This window comes from Typopeltis vanoorti, chromosome 2 (assembly GCF_054136105.1).
Source record: "Typopeltis vanoorti isolate ZY-2024b chromosome 2, IOZ_Tvanoo_1.0, whole genome shotgun sequence".
Lineage (NCBI taxonomy): Eukaryota > Metazoa > Arthropoda > Arachnida > Uropygi > Thelyphonidae > Typopeltis > Typopeltis vanoorti.
This window is the reverse complement of record NC_143550.1, coordinates 142,673,220-142,694,841: the sequence shown is the minus strand read 5'-3', so window position 1 is coordinate 142,694,841 and position 21,622 is coordinate 142,673,220. Positions and strand designations below refer to the sequence as shown.

Below are 21,622 nucleotides of genomic sequence, written 5' to 3'. Positions count from 1 at the left end.
TTTGTTCTGGGATCACTGTGTGAAAGGGTGTGAGAGGAGATATTCATTGTATGCTGATGATGCTAAATTAGGAAAAGCAATGTCAGATAGTTCTGACATGATGTTCAAAAAGATTTGAATATTTGGGTCTTTGGGCCAAACAATGAGGATATCATTTCAATGTTACTAAGTTTAAAGCTATGCACTTTGTTCAGAGAAGATGGAATGAGATTTATCATATTGAAGGAACTTTGTTTCAGGAAGTGAAGGAGACAAGAGATCTTGGTAGATATGGAACTGAAGTTCAGGGGATGCATTGCAAAAGTTGTATGGGTTAACCAGAAAGCTATTGCTATAATGTAAAGAAGACTGACTTATGGATTCGGAGGTAATAGTTCTATTGTATAAGGCACTAATTAGGCCTCATTTGAATTTCTGTGCAAGATCTGGTCACTTGGCTATAAGGATGCAATGTATTATTACTATTATTACGGGCAACTCCAGGGAGTCATTAGACTCATCGAGGGAGGCCCCAAATCATATTCATCACAACTATTCGACATTCATACAGTATCTATCATACCTCGCCTTAAACTCATTCACTGTCACAGCATCCACCACAGACTCAGGGAGCGCATTCCACTCATTCACTACTCTAAAAGTAAAGAACCCAGCTCTAACACCTTTACTAACCACACTTTTGCCCAGTTTCCATGGATGTCCCCTAGTCCTCCCACAACCAGCCCTGTTCTCAAAAATATCTTCTGAATTAATTTTATAGAAACCCTTCAGTAATTTGAATGTCTCAATCATATCTCCCCTCCTCCGCCTATCAACCAATTTTTGCAACCCATAAATCCTCAACCTGTTCTCATACGGTTCATTCCACAGACCTGCTATCATCTTGGTCACTCGCCTCTGGATCCTCTCCACCTCCTCCCCATCAAGAAGAAACCTAGGTGACCAAATCTGGGCACAGTAGTCGAGATGGGGGTCTTATCAAGGCTCGATACAGAGGAACAATAACCTGCTTGTCTCTGCTTGTCAACGTATTCTTCAGCAACCAAGTGATTTGATGAGCTGATTTGGCCACTTTTGCAATGTGTCCCCTAAATTTCAATTCCTTATCCACCAACACTCCTAAATCTCGTGCCTCATCAATTTCCTGGAGCACGGTTCCACCAATGCAGTAAACTGCCGCCAATCTTTTCACCCCAAAATGCATAACCTTACATTTTGCCACATTAAATTGACATCCATTCTCCTTAGTCCAGACCTCCAATCTATCCAAATCATCCTGCAAAATTTTGACGTCATCTGCATTCACTATTGCCCTACCCAACTTCGCATCATCCGCAAACAAATGAACTGTTCCTCTCAGATCCTTTCCTATATCATTTATGAACAAATTAAACAGCAGTGGTCCAAGAACAGATCCTTGTGCCACACCACTAGTCACAGGCCGTCTTGTGGACTCTACTCCTGAGTAAACCACTCCCTGATATCTATCCGTCAACCACCCTCCTATCCTTCTCACCAACCGTATGTCCATTCCCATATGCTGCAATTTACTGATTAGAATTCCATGTGGTATCCTGTCAAAGGCATTAGCAAGGTCCAGTAGAATCACTGTAAACCCATTACCCTTATCCAGTTCAACCGTCACTGTGTTATAATATGTGAGCAAGTTACTGAGGCATGACCTACCCTTCACAAAACCATGCTGTCCCCAATACAGTATCCCATTTTCTTCTATCCAATCTTGTATTTTCCTCTTGACTATTTTCTCTAAGACCTTGATAATGATTCCTGTTATGCTGATTGGCCGGTAATTTTCAACAGCAGCCTTGGAACCACCTTTGTGCAGTGGAACTATTTTCCCCTCTTTCCACCCCTTGGGACTGACCCAGTCCTGAGGCTCAAATTAAACAAAATGGTCAAGGGCACTGACAATTCTTTGGCCGCTTCACGTACGACACGAGCTGGTATACCATCCAATCCCACAGATGTATTGACATTGAGGTTCTGTAATAGACTAGTTACCTCTACTTTATTCATCACAATTCCAGTATAAGCTGTTGGTTCTTCCATTCCTGCAAAGTCACCACCTGGATGATATACTCTTGCAAAGTGCTCGCTCAGTAATTTCACAATATTGACTGATTCGGTTACCTCCCTACCCTCAGCATTTTTTAAGATCATTCTACCATGAGCATTTTCCTTTTACTTGCAACATATTGAAAAAACTGTTTGGGATTCTCTTTAGCCTGCGTGGCCAATTTCCTTTCGTAATCTGCTTTTGCTTTTCTTACCACCCTTGTTACCATCCTGGCCTGAGCTTTATACTGTTCCTGCACCTGATGGTCACCCTTCTCCTTAAATTCCCTCCACAATTGTTTCTTTTTTTGCAGCTCAAGCTTAATAGTGTTATTCATCCATTTAACCCCTACTTGATTTATTATTCGGACTCTTGGTATACAGTCAACCATTGCCTCCTGCAAACAGTTCTTAACCACCTCCCATGCACTATCAACATCCAGCCCTTGCAGTTTTATATGCCATGGCATTGAGCCAAGCATACACCTAAGCTTGTCATACTTACCAGCCCGGTAATTCCACATGTACCCTGTCTTAATTGTAAATTCGACTCCTTTAGCCACCTCCCAAGTCATGACCTTATGGTCACTCTCACCTATTGGTGGCAACATGGTCATGTTCGTTACAGCCACATTCTCAGTTGCAATTACTAGGTCCAGCACTCTCTGCCCCCTGGTATTTTCCAATACATATTGCAGTAGATAGTTGTCCCTTAATAACCGCATAAAATCCAATTCCTTCCTCCCATGTGCCCTCTCCTCTTTCCAGTCAATGTTACCATAATTGAAATCACCCATAATAATTACCCTCCTTCCACTCATTTCTTCTATTTGCTTATGCATACTATCTCCACCATCCACTCCATCACCCGGTCTATAGCAGCACCCAATTGTATATTTTGTTCTGCTAGATTCTATCTCACACCAAACAGCCTCAAATGTGCTTTTTTCCCCATCCTGCAGTTCAACTTCTATACTCCTTGGCTGAAGCTCATCAGCTATCATCAATAATACTCCTCCCCCCTTTTTATTCACCCTGTCACTCCTGAACACGCTATACCCGTCGCATTCAATCCCACTAGCTTTATCATCTTCTGTCAGCCATCCCATTCTGATTTGTTGTCCGTCGTACTCGCTTGGACATAATATACTCATTCATACACTTAACTTCCCCCCTAAAGTCTGCATATCTATTCCCCCCCTCTTAATAAATCTAGTTTCCCTGAGTCTGTACATCCACTTCCACATCATTCATCAACACTCTTTCAAGTCTCCGTACACTAACTCCATTCAAATGTAACCCATCCATCATATATAAGTCCTTTCGCCCATCGAACTCATTCCACACATCCACAAATTCCACACCACTCTCCATGCATAACCCACGCATAAAGTCATTGTCAATTATGGCCCTCCTTCTAAAAACTTCGCTGTCATACCGCGGTAAGATACTCACCATCCTAACTCTCTCACTCTTCTCTTTTGCTACCTCAAACAACTCCCTCACATCCTCTATCATTTCCATTTTGTCCTCTTTCAAATCATTCGTTCCTGCCACGATTATCATCTCTTTCACCCTCTGTTTTTGCAGTCGAATAGATTCGCTGACGTCCTTTATGTTTGCACCCGGCTGGTACGACTTCATTAAACTCTCAATTATTACTCCTCTTAATAGCGAATCCCCATACAGCACTCGCTCCTTCATTTTATTGACGTTTACAAACATTCTATTATTTGCCGTCACAGACTTCCGCCGGTTATTTATCGGTATGTTCAACACACATTTTTTCATACGCTCCAGTTGTCTTTTAGCTCTGTGTATCACACCATTCAAACAGGCAATTTCGCTACTCGCATTTATCTCACCATTTTCATTATTGATCAAATCATCCATTCTTTCTGTGTTTCTACCTTCATTTACACTTTCAGCGACGCTCTCACACCTATCTGGCACTACCACGCAATTCTCTAGCACACCGCCATTTTCTACATTCTGACTATTGTTAACGATATCACTCTTGACACACGAAACACGCTTGAAGTCCTCATTCTCTTTACACTTTCTACACATATTAACTCCACTATCACTTTCTAACCAGACTCCCACCGCTCTTCGCAAGGCATACATCTCACAGACAGCACATTGCATAAATTCGTTTACATCAAAACTCTTAAACAAACATGGCGACCTGGCCGCCATTTTTTTCTTTATCGGTGCCATGTGTACGCTATCTTTTCTTAAAAATAATAATTAAAATAACAGAAAACATGCAAAAATTGCACAGACACACCAAGAAACAAAAAGCAAACAATACTACTTAAAATTCTAGTAAAATATCTAATGTTAACACAAAATACTACTAATCTTTTCAGGAGCTCTCGACAAGCCGACGATCTCAATACTCCTAATACTCCTTAGATGAATATCTAAGGATGTATAAAGGTCATAGGAGTAAGGAAGTGAAAAGAAAATTTTTTTTCATGGTGAGTTGTGAATGAGTGGAATGCATTGCTGGAGTGGGTGGTGAATGTTCCAACACTGAATGTGTTCAACATAAGGCATGCTAGTTATTGTGATCTGTGAATGTTTATCTCCCCCACAGTAAATCTTTGGACTCCATGAAGACTCAGAAACAATACTATGAATTAATCTAATGAGCGGGCCTTTTTTTTAATAACTGAACCTAATGGACAATTTCATCACATGAGGAAATTCAGAAACCTTGTGAATTCTTGCTTGTTGCTCCCATTTCTTTGGCCTATTGGTGCTATCGGTTGGACGAATATGCACTTGACCAACCAGACTGACATTGCAGGTATAGGATTAGATGAGAATATGATTTTCTCTGAAGGCTAGAAGGATGATGGTAACTGATAAAAAAAATTATATAGTTTTCTATTTAATGTTCTAATCAGTATCTAATCTCATTTGCAGCAGTTGAAATACTAATTTGCCATTTGGAAATCTGTCCAAATGCCCTTGCACTAAATATCTCAGTACTATATAATTTTTTTATCAGTTACCATTATCATTCTGACCTTCACAGAAAATCATATTCTCATCTAATCCTATACTTGTAATGATAGTCTGGTTGGTCAAGTGCATATTCACCCAACCAATAAGTCATGGGTTGAAATGCTGCTCTCCGAGATTCTATCTAGAATGTTTTTAGGAGTAAATGAATTTCATTGCATGGTGTAAATCTACCTTTCTGATTGTTGGAGGTCTAAAGTAGCTTGAAAAGATTCAATTACCAAACTTCTATGGACTCAAAAGACTTGCCATGGGAGGTCTTCACTATCAGACTAAATGCTCATCACCTGCACCTAAATTCATTTATTATTTAAACACCCACCATCCCAAACAAAAAATCTCCTAATTTCCTTGTTCATGTTCTCTTTACCACAACTTCCAGAGATGGTCTCTTGTTCTTGTCTCAATCAATTCTTGTCTCCCTGTACAGGAATAAAAAGGCGTCAGCTGGGTTTTTTTGTTTTTTTTCTTGGCAGTGTATATATAAGAACGATTTTGAATTTACTGAATGTATGTATTCTTCTTCTACAAAATGTATTTATGATTTCAGAAGTTTGCTTCACATAATTGAATTGTCAGAAGAAATATAAACATATAAATGTATAAACGATTTGAAGGCAGATGGTCCAAGATTTTTTGTCCTTTTATTACTTTGTCCAAGGGAACATTCATCTGGTCAGACATTTCGTCCAATCTCAATTTGTCCTATCAATGTCAACTGACTATTATTGTCACCTGTGTAAACTGACTAACCTACTACTATGCAAACTGACTAACCAATGTGTCAACTAACCTAACCTAACCTAACTAAAAATGTGAGGGTGGACCATGCATATTGTCTTGCATCCTTCTCTTTTCTGTCAACTGACTATTATTGCCAGCTGTGCCAACTGACTAACCTACTACTGTGCCATCTGACTAACCTAACTAACTAATGTGACCACTAACCTAACCAAACATGTGAGGGTGGACCATGCATATTGCCTTGTGCCCTTCTCTTTTGTGTCAACTGACTAACCTACTACTGTACCAAATGACTAACCTGACTAACTAATGTATCAACTAACTAACCTAACCTAATGTAACCAAACGTGTGAGAGTGGACCATGCATATTGTCTTGCGCCCCTCTCTTTTGTGTCAACTGACTATTATTAATGAAAGTTACTTATAACTCCTTGGACTATTATGAAGAATTAGACGAATAAGATTAGACGAAATGTCCTATTGGATGAGAAATGTAATAGACGAAATCTAGGGATTGGACGAGATGCATTGGACAAAAATAATTGGACGAAATGCCCTGAAACCATATAAACACATAAATATCTTGAATAGACTGGTTAAGTGGGAACGTGGGTGTGGTTACCAGTTCATTGTTGCAAAATTTAAGGTTTTGAAATTTAGGATGTGAAGATGAGATGCAGAGTATATATTTCATTTGGATATCTTAGAGAAGGCCAAGAAGTTAAGGGATTTGGAAGTGATAGTGGAAAATAACCTAAACTTTAGCGTAAACATTGCTAAAATTATGAGCACAGCCCAGCAAAGTGAATTATGGCAATGATGAGGTGGACATCAAAGTATAGAAGTAACAATTCTTACCAAAGCCTTCCCATGACTTTTCTTTAGCTACTTTTATACATAGCTGAGCTCTAAATTAAAGATACCAAGAAATTATATACTTGGTTTTAATAATTTACCCAAGGAAGCAAATCAATGCTTTGTGTGTGAAATATATTCATGTCTGAGCTACTTGTATATAGAGGCTAATGACTTCACATCACTTGCCTTAGTATCCCATAATTCAAAGCACATACCCTTTCAGATGTGTAAAATGCTATGCATAATTGGAAGGGTCACTACCCAGACTGGCTTCTGGTTTTAATCCTTTACCCAAGGAAGAATATAGAAGCTAATGAATTTCATTAGCCTCTATATACAAGTAGCTCAGACTTGAATATATTTTATGAGCAAAACATTGTTTTGCTTCCTTGGGTAAAGGATTAAAACCAAGTATATAATTTCTTGGTATTTTTAATTTATAATAGAATCAAGCTAAAAAAAAATTTCAACATCTTTCTTTCATCCAAGATTTTTATTAATAAGATCTAGCACTTTTTGGCTACTTGTATATGAGATATACCACTTCTGCTTTACTTCAACCTTGGTATCATGACATGGGAAAACTAATAGACGAAACAAAATTTGAAGACGTTTATTGGGAATTTATCCACTTAGGTGAAGTACTTAATAATAACTGGCCAGGAAAAGTAAAACTCTATGACATTTTCCCCCCCCACAATTGTCACAGAAAACCGTCACCATGAAAACGCGATGCCGTTGGACATCAGACAGCGAAGCTTGGGACAGTCGTTAGAACCCTGAGGATGTGGCAATATCCCAAAACAATGCCCACCATATATTGGATACAGCTGACACAGAGAAAGAATTCCAAACCATTAAAACTAAAAAAAGGAAAATTTCTATTACTAGAGAATCACCCAAAACAGTAGAAATGGAGACCAATATTCATAACTCTAGAAATATCATTTACGAAAGCCACTAATACAGAAGAAGGAATTCACATCCAGCCAAAAACTTCTACTGATTACAGACAACTAACAAAATTACTGGATAATAGCAACCTACCCTACCACACATTTGCACTCAATAGTGAAAAGAACTTTAAATTGTGCTTGAGAGGGGTAACAGACTCCATTACAACAGACGAAGTACAAGCAGATCCAAAACAAAGGCTTCAGACCTACAAAAGTCAGCCATATGCATAGAGCCTGATAAAATACCATACCCTCTAATATTGGTAGAGATCAGCAAAGACCAGAAACACATCTACGATCTTCAAACAACGATGCAATGTCATCGCTGTCAAAAGTTTGGCCACTCACAATGCTGCTGCAAAGTAGATTACTGATGTGTAAAATGTGGTGGCAAACACACAACAGTTGAATTCCAAAAACCCCACACACAACCAGCAAAGTGTGCAAATTGCAGAGGCCCACACCTCTCAAACTACAGGGGATGCATAGCATTTCCTCAAAACCAAAAGACACAACTCAAAACCAGCAAACCTATACAAGAATGCATGTTGTCCCATCAAACCACAGTCTTTGCTGATCTCCAACACAATGGACAGAAGGTCATATGCTGAAGTTACAAGACCAACCTACCTAAAAGATCCAAAACCAAACCAGTCACAGCAAACCAACAAAAGTATCCTACAGAACATAACAAGCCACATAGGTGAAATGCTTGCTGAACTCTGGTAAACCAACCCAACTCAAGAAGCCAAGGATATCATCTTAAGACACACACACAGTCACTACTTGTTGAAATCCTTAATGGATAAGGCTAATAGAAAACCTAAATCATTACAGATTGTCAACTGGAATGCAAACAGACTATCCAACAAGATACAGGAACTACAGGAGTTTGCAGCAGAAACCCAAACAGACATCATCCTCATAAATGAATCACACCTTCGTCCAAGTGACAAGATCAGAATCAACAGTTATAGCACTTACCGTACAGACAGATCCTATGCAAGAGGAGCAGGCACCACCATCTTTGTCAAAAGAAACATAAAGCATAATACAATTGTTGAACCCCAAACAGAACACATGGAAACCACAGGAATAGAAATACATACGGAAAACACAAGCAGTATCAGGATATACGTAACCTGCAACCACCCAAAATAAAAAACTCCTTGAATATGACTTAGATGTGATACTAAACGCAGGCAGAGCAGTAATCATAGATGGAGATTTTAATGCCAAACATTCAGTCTGGAATAGCAGAAACTTAAATATCAACAGAAGAATACTCAATTCTTATACTACTTCATGAACTATAACAGTAATAGGACCCACACACTATGGAGCAACCGGATGTCCTGATGTACTCGATATAGCTATGTTAAAACACATAGCGCAACTAGGCGACATACAAGATTTAACGGAAAACACTACCACTTTTATAAACTAGAAACAACTACCTTCAGCTTTCTAGGATAACATTGGCCCAGTTCCAGATATAACATCCACTGAAGATATAGAAAAGGCAGTGAAAACCTACAACATCTGTAAGTGTAAGGCTACAACATCTTCTCTACACTTATAGTTCGTACCAACTTTGCATCATCTGCAAACCACTGAATATCTCCATCCAAATCTTTGCCAATATCATTAACATACATTAACATACAAAGTAATGACCCTACAACAGACCCCTGAAATACACCACTAGTGACTTTCCTTTTCTGGGATATTGCTTCCCCATACACAACTTGCTGATACCTATCAGATAGCCAGTCTCCGATCCAATGCACTAATCTAATATCCAACCCCATCCGCTCTATTTTGACTATCAACTTATCATGCAGTAATCTATCAAAAGCCTTTGCAAAATCTAAGTATATTACTGTGTACCCCTCTCCTCTGTCCAAGGAAGCCATCACCTTATTGTAATAAGTAAGTAGATTATTAAAACATGACCTCCCTTTAGCAAATCCATGCTATCCATCAACGATAATACCATCATTTTCAACCCACTTCTGGATCCTAGTTTTCACAAACTTTTCCAACAACTTAACCACAACACCTGACACACAGGTAGTCCTGCCTGTAATTTAATGCTTGAGTTCTATCACCTCCCTTATGAAGTGGCACAATCTTGCCCTCCTTCCACTCCTTAGGAACTTGACCCATTGTAAGACTCATATTAAACAAATATGTCAAGGCAGAGGTCAATTCCCTGGCAGGTTCCTTCAAAATATGCAGTGATATATTATCAAGTCCCACATCCTTATTAACATCAAGTTTGCTCAACTTCCCATACACCTCTTGCTCACTTATAGTCAGTCTCTCCTCTTCACATCAACTGCTCTCAATCTCTCTCTCTCTCTCTCTCTCTCTCTCTTTCTATGAAGTCACATTCACAAGAATGAAAGACCTTTAGGAACAGCTCATTAAGTATCTCCACTATATCTTTGCAACAGCTGTCCATATACCATTTTCTCCAATCAATGTCATCCTTCCATAATCATTCTTTTTTTTGCTGGCTACATATCAAAAGAACTCCCTAGCATTCTTTTTGGCTTCATTAGCTAAATGCTGCTCATACCTCACTTTTGCTATCCTTACCAACCAAGTCACCCGCCTTTCCTGGTCTTTGTAATCCTCATGGAATTGGTTATTACCACTTCTATTATGCTGCATCCATAATGCCCTTTTTCTCTTTATCGCATGCTTAATCTATTCATTCATTCATCCATTTCACACCTACCTTATTTAACCTTCTGACCCTTGGAATACATTTAGACATTGCTTCAACTAGATAGTTCTTGAATATCCCCAAGCTGCATTGATCTCTTTTTCAGCTAACTCCACATTCCATGCTACACCTGCAAGCTGTCTCCTGAACTTTTCATAATCATGAGTATTCTTTCTTCTTGTTCAGGACTGCTTCTTTAAAATCTCATGCCCACTATGGTGTCCTTAATCAATGCTTTCTTCATAGTTTGCCACTGAGACTGCAAGCTTTGATTTTTGTTTTTGAAGAGTTTCATTTTTACTTGAAGTTAGCATATCCGCTTTCCAGCCAAAAGGCTGTGGGTTCGAAATCCGCTGTAGGCATGGATGTTTGTGATTGTCTGTGAAAATACTAGTGGTAGTGGTGGTGGTCAGTAGATGGCATTGTAGTTGGTGGATTGATTGGTGGAGACAGAGAGTTGTAGAGTAGGTGCCTTCCCTGAATGTGTCTTTGGACTCCTTGGAGGTGTCACGTAATAATAATAATAATGTTTATATAGTTGAGTCTAGATTTTACCTGTAAAAGCTGCTCAACTTTAATTCTTTTTAAAACTTTCATACATACTTCTCTTTTCAATGTGATAGTTACTTTTATTATTATTATTATTCAGGCCTCCATGGAGTCAAAAGACTCATCGTGGGAGGTCCTTCCTAAGAAACACAAAGTCTATCAAGACTCATCGAGGGGAGGTCCCCCCCCCCCAAGAAACACAAAGTCTATCATACCACTCCTTGAACTCATTGACCGTTCTCACTCTCACCACTCCATCAGGCAATGCATTCCATGGTTCAACCACCCTCCATACAAAGAAACCACTCCTCACCTTCTTGCTCACAGTTTCCTTTCGTAACTTCCAGGGATGGCCTCTTGTCATCACTCCTCCCGCTGTTCAACCAAGTGAAAGAACTCCCTAGTGCCAACCCTGTAACCACCTCTCAACAGTTTAAAAGTCTCAATCATATCACCTCTCCTTCTTCTATCCACCAAACTCTGCAGCCCACATTCCCTCAGCCGATTCTCATAACTATCATTGTACAGTCCTGAAACCATCTTTGCTATCTGCCTTTGTACACTCTCCACAGTCAATTTATCCCCTTCAAATCCTAGGGACCAAATCTGAGAACAATAGTCCAAGTGTGGTCTGATCAGGGTCTTATACAACGGAATGATAACTGTTTTATCTCTGCAGGTCAGCGTCCTCTTATTATTGCAGCAATCCTCTGCGTTACCTTCGCCACTTTTGCAATATGTCCCCTAAATTTCAGGTTTCTATCAATCATCAACCCCAGATCTCTTGTCTCCCCTACTTCCTCCAGTATAACTCCTCCCATAGAGTATGCAGTGTCCCATCGATGTTTCCCAAACCTCAAGACCTTACATTTTGCTGCATTAAATCGATACTCCCATTCATTTGCCCATCTATCTAGCTTATTCAAATCCTCTTGCAGGGCTGCTGCATCTGCACTATTACTAATAATCCTTCCCAGCTTCGCATCATCCGCAAACAGCTGAATATCCCCTTGCAATCCACTGACAATGTCATTGATATAAAGGTTAAACAATATAGGTCCCACATTGAGCCCTGTGGGACCCCACTTGTAACCCTGTGCTTCCTTGAAACTGCCCCACCATACACAACTCTCTGATACCTATCAGACAGCCAATCCTGAATCCAGTTGACCAATCTGACATCCAGACCCATATGCTGCAACTTAAATATCAGCTTATCATGTGGCACCCTGTCAAATGCCTTCGCTAAGTCTAAGAAAATATCAGTATATGCCTTTCCCTCATCTAATGCTCTTGTAACTTTATCCAACACAAAACTAATTAATGATTGCTTTCAATTTCAAATCCTCTGTACACTCTTGTATCTTGAACGTCATGAAGCTATCACTGTCAACAATGACAATGAGGCTTTTCTTATTTCTTGTGTCTTTTCTCTATGTGAACTTATTCACATTTTTGTGCTGGAACATGGTTTTAGTAATGATTAGTCCATATTCTGAGCAGAAATTCAGCAAATACTTAACGTTATTATTAGCTTTGTCCTTTTTCTCCAAATTGTCCCAAAACATTCCTATATGCTGGTGGGATTAATTTCCTACTCTTCAGTTTAAATATCCAACATGGAGCATTTTTTCCATTTCTTTATTTCAGTTGCATGCACTGATGACTCAAAAATTCCTCCACTTTCTTTCTTAGGAGATCCTTCTGTGGCACCATAGGCACAAATAAGTTTCATTGTCCATTTCCCCATTTTGATGTTTGTCCACATTGCTCTACTTGAAATTGCCTTCCAATCAAAAACCTTCATGTTTGGTGTTGACTATCACTACTTCTTCCTTTTCTTTATCATTATTGCCCAAACATAACATCTTATTATCTAACCTGTTTTAGTTTTCTTTATCTCAGTAATGCCAATTATGTCCACCTGGTACTTTTTCAGTTCTTCTGCAATTTCAATTTCCTTTCCATTAATATTCCTTATATTGATGTTTCCTATCTTCAGTTCTTATGATGTTGGGTTTAATCTTCCTCTTCTAAATTTGAGTTGGAGTTTGTTCCAGTAACTGACTTTTCACTGTCTGCCCTGGTTTTCCTGATGTAAACAGTTTGGGCCTTGTTTAACTGGATGATTCCCCAGCTGGCATGAAATCTCATCATGTTGTATACTATCATATCTATTTTTAGTTTAAGCCAATAAAGAGTAGAATTTGGTTGTTTAAGTCTCTAATTGCAAGCTCATCCTTGTTTATTCACTACCCAGTGGATATGGAGATAATAATGATAATAGTATATAATATATTATTCTATTATTATATACTATATATTATATATAATATATTATTATTATATATCACCTCTGTATGGCTACTCTAAAAGTTATTTTTCTCACATTAATATAACTCATATCGAACAAGCACACAAGTGATTTATGTATACTGTATTTAGAATTATTGTGTTATAAGTAGCAGATAAATCCAAATTGTTTACTTTTTTTTAAACTAAAAATATTGCATTTTTAAAATGCTGTATTTGATTGCAAAGCAAATTTCCATATCCTGATGGACTGTTTTCACTTGCTTTAGGTAAATCACTGTGGCACTCAAGCACCAATTTGGTTATCACTTGGAAGTACAAATCTTCCCTTACCAAGAGAAGAAAAATATATGACTGCTTGTACAACATGGGCATTTCCAGGACGTTCTGAACCAGGATGTTGCGTTTTTCGAAGTCCAGTAAAAGTAAAAAATTGTGGAAACTTTTATATTTATTTCCTACAACCGCCACAAGGGTGTCATATTAGCTATTGTGCTGTCCCAATGAAAGGTGAAAATTATAAAGCTGTTTTACTATTTCCAATAATATGTAATTTAAAATATTGACATATTAATAATTTTTCTTTGAACTTTTTATCCTTTTGAAATTGTCTTGCTTCCGAGGAGGATTTTCACCTCCACTTCTCTTCTTTTAAATTTTTGCTTTTATTTACTATATTATTTTATATTTTCTTTTATCTCTAACAGTAGTTAATTAACGATTGTTATAAGTACTAACAGTTAAATTCTGTAACTAATCTCCTTTTACATATTTCTTGTAGATAATTTAACAGTTGTTGCAACACTATCCCCTGTGATAACTGCACAAGTAGTTGAGAATAATCATATAGAACTTAGTTGCAAGTATGGAAAAAAAGAGAAAAGCGATTCTTCAAATATGATATACAGAATAAAATGGTTTAAAATTAGTACTGATGGTGGTCTTCCAATTCATCTGCACACTGTGCAGAATACAACAGCATCTGAAGCTAGAATTCCTATATTGGACATGGTTCAGTTAGGAGAAAAGGTAATCTCTCCTTAAAATCTCCTTGTGAAATTCATGAATAGCCACTCCAGTTAACTTAGTTTCTGAAAATTTGAATTTTCATTAATTCCTTGTTGCTGTCACTTAATACTAATTGAATTTTGTAATGAACATCCATAAAAGTCAATTATTATATATCAGAGACTCCAAAGTATTAAACAGAGTGACACGTATGAATTACATTTAATATAGAATTTTTATGCAAAGAATTTTATTAAATTTTCATTAAATCTCAGTGAGAGGGCATTATCAATCACAACAGTGATATTCAAGTTGAAAGCTAAGTCATATTTTGAAATAATTGATGATATTTAATTCAGTTTTAATGACCTACTACTTTTACAAATGCTTGCTTATTTATTTCTAAACTTTTGCTTTATGTAGTTATTAGAAAAAAAAAACTGTTACTTGTATTATATATGTCATTTGTTATGGCACTGAGGCAAAGTACAACAGTAGTGGGCAAATTTAACATGTGGGATTTTGTTTGCTACAATATGTATGTATGTGTGTGTGTGGATGATGTAAAGCTGGCAGAGTAGCCAGTTATTTGAATGATCTGATTTCTTTATAGGAGGATCTACAATGTTAATCCCCACTTACCCATGAACAAACATGCATGGGGAAGTGGAGGTTAACATTTATTGTGAACAAATTGAAATATATTTAATTTGTTTGTTTTTTTTTACTTTGCTTTGCTATTGGCACAACAGTCCCATGTAGTTTCTTGGCCTCCCGATTTTGGGTTTCATAACTCACTACAAGGTGGGGTCATTTCCCCCACGCTCAACCATGTGTAATTGTCTGTGAAGCATTGTGTGCTTAAGACCAGTTTGCCTGCTTTGCAGGAGGAAAAACCCCAGATAAACTGGGGAGAAAAACCCTGCAGCCCACCCCCAAGACCGGCTAACTTGGCTATGTCTGAGAAAGATTTTTAGCTCCTCACGTCAGCGACAAGAATCGAACGCAGGACACTCCTTTCCCAGGCATATGGTTGTGAAGCACGTAACCACTCGACTAACCGTGTGGACATTTAATTTGGTTAAAAGATAATAATATTAGATGGATATAAGTCGAATATACACTCTAGCAGAAGTTAATAAATACAAAGATTCAGATAATTTGGTTGATAAGCAATTTAAATTAATGAATCATATTGGTAAAACAATAAAGTTCATGAGATAGTAGGATCAATTAAAAGAAGCTTCACTTGTATGACAAAGGAAGAAATCATATCAGTATACAAGTCTTTAGTCATGCCAGTATTGCATTATGGCTTCCAGCTTTACTACCCAAGGTTTTTAATAGATATCAAGAAAATTCAGGATAGTCATAGAAGATATGACTAAATATTTAGTGAGATTGTACTATGATAGTTATAAAAATCAGTTGTTTAGTTGTAATCTGATGAATTTATCTAACAGGAGATGTAGAGAGATTCTAATTGAAGTTTATTTTTATTATTATTATCCTAAGAATCCATGGAGTCATAGACTCATCTAGGAGGTCTTTTGTCATACACACAGGTCATCATACCATGCCTTTAAAAACATTCCAGTTCTCTGCAGACACCACCCTCTCAGGTAATGCATTCCAATCATTCACAACTCTTAATGCAAAAAACCTGCTTCTCATTGCCTTGCTCACACACCATCCTTATATAGCTTCCGGGGATGACCTCTTGTTCTCCTGCAATCTCCCATGATTTTATTATTATTATTATTGTTCCGGGCAACTCCTAGGAGTCGACAGACTCATCGAGGGAGGCCCTAACATCATGTCAAGAACAACTATTCGACATTCACACAGTATCTATCATACCTTGCATTGAACTCATTCACGGTCGTAGCACCCACAACAGACTCTGGAAGCTTATTCCACTCATTCACCACTCTCCAAGTAAAAAACCTAGCTCTAACTCCCTTGTCAACCACGCTCTTGCCCAGCTTCCATGCATGGCCCCTAGTCCTCCCACCACCAGTCATATTTTCAAAAATATCTTCTGGATCAATCTTGTAGAAACCCTTCAGTAATTTGAATGTCTCAATCATATCACCCCTCCTTCGCCTATCGTCCAATCTCTGCAACCCACAAATCTTCAACCTATTCTCATAAGGTTCATTCCACAGACCTTCTATCATCTTGGTCACTCGTCTCTGGATCCTCTCCACTTCCTCCCCATCACGAAGAAACTCTGGTGCCCATAACTGGGCACACTAGGCATAGATGGGGTCTTATCAAGGCTCGATACAGAGGAACAACAACTTGTTTGTCTCTGCATGTTAAAGTATTTTTCAGAAGCCAAGTGATTTGATGAGCTGATTTAGTCACTTTTGCAATGTGTCCCCTAAACTTCAACTCCCTATCCACCAACACTCCCAAATCCCCGGCCTCATCAATCTCCTGGAGTACGGTTCCACCAATGCGATATACTGCTGCTATTCTTTTCACCCCAAAGTGCATAACCTTACACTTTGCCACATTAAATTGACATCCATTTTTCCTAGCCCAGTCCTCCAAACTATCCAAATCATCCTGTAAAATTTTGACATCCTGTGCACTCACAATTGCTCTACCCAACTTTGCATCATCAGCAAACAAGTGAACACTTCCTCTCAAATCCTTTCCTATATCATTGATGAACAAATTGAAATGCAGTGGTCCAAGAACAGAGCCCTGCAGCACACCACTAGTCACAAGCTGTCTTTTAGACTCCACTCCTGCATAAACCACTCTCTGGTATCTCTCCTTCAACCACCCTCCTATCCATCTCACCAACCCTATATCTATCCCCATCTGCTCCAGTTTACTGATTAGGGTTCCATGTGGTATCCTGTCAAAGGCCTTAGCAAGGTCCAGTAGTATCACTGTAAACCCATTACCCCTATCCAGTTCAGCCGTCGCTGTGTTATAAAACATGAGCAAGTTACTGAGGCATGATCTACCCTTCACAAAACCATGTTGTCCCCCATACAATATCCCATTTTCATCTATCCAATCCTGTATTCTTTTCTTGACTAATTTCTCTAAGACCTTGACAATGATTCCTGATATGCTAATCGGTCGGTAATTTACAACAGCAGTCTTGGCACCACCTTTATGCAGTGGAACTATTTTCCCCTCTTTCCACCCCCTTGGGACTAACCCAGACCCGAGACTCAAATTAAACAAAATGGTCAAGGGTACTGACAATTCTTTAGCTGCTTCTCGTACGACACGAGCTGGTATACCATTCAATCCCACAGATGTATTGACATTCAGGTTATGCAATAGCCTACTGTTGGATCCTACTTGTTCTTAATCTATACTTTGGATCCGACATTTAGTTATTACGATGTTCTTACCCTATTGATAAGTTGTAAGTTGATTTCTAATTCAAATATAAAGAAAATTTATATTTAAAGACTGTGCCACTTTATATCTGAATTAGTTCAAGAATTGAAGATAAACCAACTCACAACTATCTCTCCTTTTAGGTGTTAATATTATATATACTGGCCGAGTATATTTGACTTATTTAATTCACCCGCTTTGGTTCGAATATTTTACGCATGGTGCAGTAAAGGGGATTCAGGCAAAATACAACATTAGACAAAACAAACATTTAATTTTATAATTACAAATTATATACTTAAGATCAAAATACTAAATAAGTTATTATAAACACTTCAGCCTTTCTGATAATACTGTCATACAAATTCAGACAATGGTAAATCTGTTATCTCTAATACAGTTTTCTCACAGTTCCTTAAGTTCCAAATACAATAAATATGCAGTAACACTTCTTCACAAACAAACACTTTTAATTTTACACTTCAGTTAATTCTCACCAATAGTTACTGTTAATATAAGGATATTCTAGGTTGAAACTCACACACTTCTCTGTATAGAAATATTAATGGTTGGATTATTCTTACCGATAATCTTCTATCTTCATCTACTTATACATATACACTTTTTATAACTGTAAACACTTTAAATAGTAAACGGCACTCATTAAAATAATTCTTCTAAGCAATAACTGAATTAATCATCGGTCACAATACACATAAACAAACGTTGTTGCATAAAGTACTACTGATCACTCATGAAATAGGGCAACACAATAATTCCTTAACTTTAGGTTTTATATGCACAGTTGTTCACTCTTCCGGCATTCAATTAATTCTTAGACACTACAATTCTAAACACAGCTATCGGTAAACTTCAACTTTACAGCTCTACTATTCTTTAGTAACTTCATGCTTTGTTTCAAGGTTCTGTGTGTCCTTGAAAGGTCGGCCCTGAAATTAAATCTCAATTCAAGTATTGCTAGACTATTTAGTAGTCACTCTGCTGTCTTCCGTAGCTATAATTGTTATTCTATAACTTATTAGCTAACCGCTTCTCGACTAGTAGACTTTATTATCTGCTTGAGTGACTTGCCGCTATTATCGCACTGTGATTCCCGAATGCTCCGATTCCAACCTAATGCTAATCCTCTCTCTCTCTCTGTTTCCTTATTATTCTTATTTTCCGCGTTCTTCCTTTTTATATCCATCCTTCCCGCCTAAATTGTTCTCGTGATCTAAAACTCTTTTCAATAAACCTTCTCCTCACGTGGTGTTCCAAAACGTGCTCGCTCACTTACATACGTCTCCATGACAACCAAACAAAATATAATAAAATTGAGGTATTGCATAACGCTAAACTTCTACAAATGGGAATAAATAAGGAATATTTACATTTCAATTAATGCGCAGTTAAATTATCAAATACAAGTTCTTATAATATTAATATAGTAATGAATAAAATAGCTTAAAAATAACTTTCTACATTCACACTCTCACAATTCTCTGGTACAAACTCGCCGTTTCTTGTCATATCCCTATTTTCTTCATTCTAAAGTTTGACAAAAATATCACACTCACAATCTGAAATACACTTCAATTCCTCATTCTTCCTACATTTTCTACACACATTCACTCCTTTATTATCATCTAACCACACTCTGACCGCACTCCGCAAAGCGTACATTTCGCAGATACTTTGTAAAAACCCTCTTCAACGTTAATCCTATAACAACAGTTACCAACTTGTATGCCTCTATCATATCACCCCTCTTCCTCCTCTCCACTAGACTGTAAATTGCATCATCTCAATCTTTTTTCATATTCAACATTCCAGGGGTCAGAAACTATTTTAGTCACTTACCTCTGAATCCTCTCCAACATCTGTTCATCCTTTGGAAAACCAGATGACTAAATTCTGTGCACAGCAGTTCATAAGTGGCCTAATCAGAGCCTTATACAACAGAACCAGAATCTCCTTACTTTTACAAGTGTGTCCTCTGCATCATTACCAGAATTCATTGTGCTGTTCCCACAATTTTAGCAATGTGTCCTCGAAATTTTAGATCCCTATCCACCATCATCCCAAGATCTCTTATTTCCTCCACCTCCAACAATATATCCCCATCAAGATTAAATTCTATATCCCATCTTTGTTTTCCAAATTTTAAAAACTTATATTTTGTAGCATTGAACTGGCATCCCCACTCCTGTGCCTGTTCACTCAGTCCATTCAAGTCTTCTTGAAAGGCCACGCCATATGCTTTACTCCTCATAGTTTGTGTCATCTTTGCATCATGTGCAAAAAAACTGTATTCAAATTTCAATTCTTCATTCGAATCTTCCTCAATATCATTAACATACAGCTTAAACAGCAATGGCCCAAAAACAGACCCTTGAGGCGCATTGTTAGTGACTTTCCTCTTCTGGGATATTGCTCCCCATACACAACTGGTTGATACTTATCAGACAGCCAGTTTCCCATCCAATGCACTAATATAATATCCAACTGGCCTATCTAGTTTGACTATCAACTTATTATGCAGTAATTTATCAAAAGCCTTTTAAAAGTCTAAGTATACTACTGTGTATCCATCTCCCACATCCAATGCTGCTGTCACTTTATTGTAATAAGTAAGTAGATTACTAAAACATGACCTCCCTTTAGCAAATCCATGCTGTTCATCAAAGATAATACCATTGTTGTCAACCCAGTTCTGGCTCATGATTCTCGCCAACCTTTCCAACAGTTTAACCACAACACCTGCCACACAGATTGGCATGTAATTTGATGCTTGAATTTTGTCACCACCTTTATGAAGGGCTAAAATCTTGCTTTCCTTCCACTCCTTTGGAACTTGACCCATATTAAACAAATATGTAAGACTCATATTAAACAAATATGTCAAGGCAGAGGTCAACTCCCTAGCAGGTTCCTTCAAAATATGCAGGGATATATTATCAAGTCCCACAGCCTTATTAATATCAAGTTTGCTTAATTCCTCTATATACCTCTTCCTAACTCATAGTCAGTCTCTCCTCTTCATCATCCACAGATCTGAAACTCTCCATGATGTCACATTCACAAGAATGAAAGACTTTTATGAACTGCTTATTAAATATCTCAACTGTATCCTCCACAGCAGTTGTCCTTATATATGTCCTTTCTCCAATCAATGCCATGTTACCATAATCATTTTTATTTTTACTGGTAACATATTTAAAGAACTCCCTGCATTTTTTTTTTTTTTTGGGGCTTCATTAGCTACCTGCTGCTCATACTGAACTTTTACTATCTTTACCAACTGAGTAACCCTCCTTGCCTGTTCTTTGTATTATCATGGAATTGATTATTACCACTCCTCTTATGTTGCCTCCATAATGCCTTTTTTCTGTGTATTGCATGCTTAATCTCTTCATTTATCCATTTCACAGCAACCTTATTTAATCTTTTGACCTGAACTTTGGAATATATTTAGTCATTACTTCTACTAGATAGTTCTTGAATATCAGCAGTATCACCAATATCCTTAAGGAGCCTTAAAGTTTTACTGATTTTTTCTAACACCCATTCATTTGTATGCCTTTCAGTATATGATATCCTCAACAGTCTTCTGTAATACCACATCTCAAAAGCAGATATCTGTTTCTTATCTGACTTTTTTAGGTTCCAAGTCTCACATCCATAAGTTGCAGTTGGAAAAACAACTGCATCCAAAATCTTCAACTTTGTTCCCATGGAGATAGATCCATCCTTCCAGATTTTAGACGGGTCTCTGACTGTTGTTTTAGCCATTCCTAATCTTCTTCTGATGTCTTCTGAACAGCAATTCTTCACATTAATAATGGACCAGGTACTCAAACTTGTTGACTTCCTCGATTCTTTCTCCATTAAGGTACACTTGTTTCTCAAGAGCTTCTCTGTTTATTTCCTTTGAGAACCATAATCTTTGTCTTGCTAGGATTGAGTTGAAGTCCTCTG

At 37.7% G+C, this 21,622-nt stretch overlaps 1 protein-coding gene across 1 annotated transcript in view; it reads left to right on the top strand.

Moving 5' to 3' along the window:
* The window catches only part of LOC150109481 (von Willebrand factor D and EGF domain-containing protein-like), a 419,421-nt gene that overhangs the window by 14,108 nt on the left and 383,691 nt on the right, over positions 1–21,622 (top strand). Inside the window, exons 3-4 of the mRNA XM_090402470.1 lie at positions 13,534–13,774; positions 14,046–14,293. Coding sequence (XP_090258596.1) covers positions 13,534–13,774; positions 14,046–14,293 — 489 coding nt within the window. The remainder of the gene's footprint in view (positions 1–13,533; positions 13,775–14,045; positions 14,294–21,622) is intronic.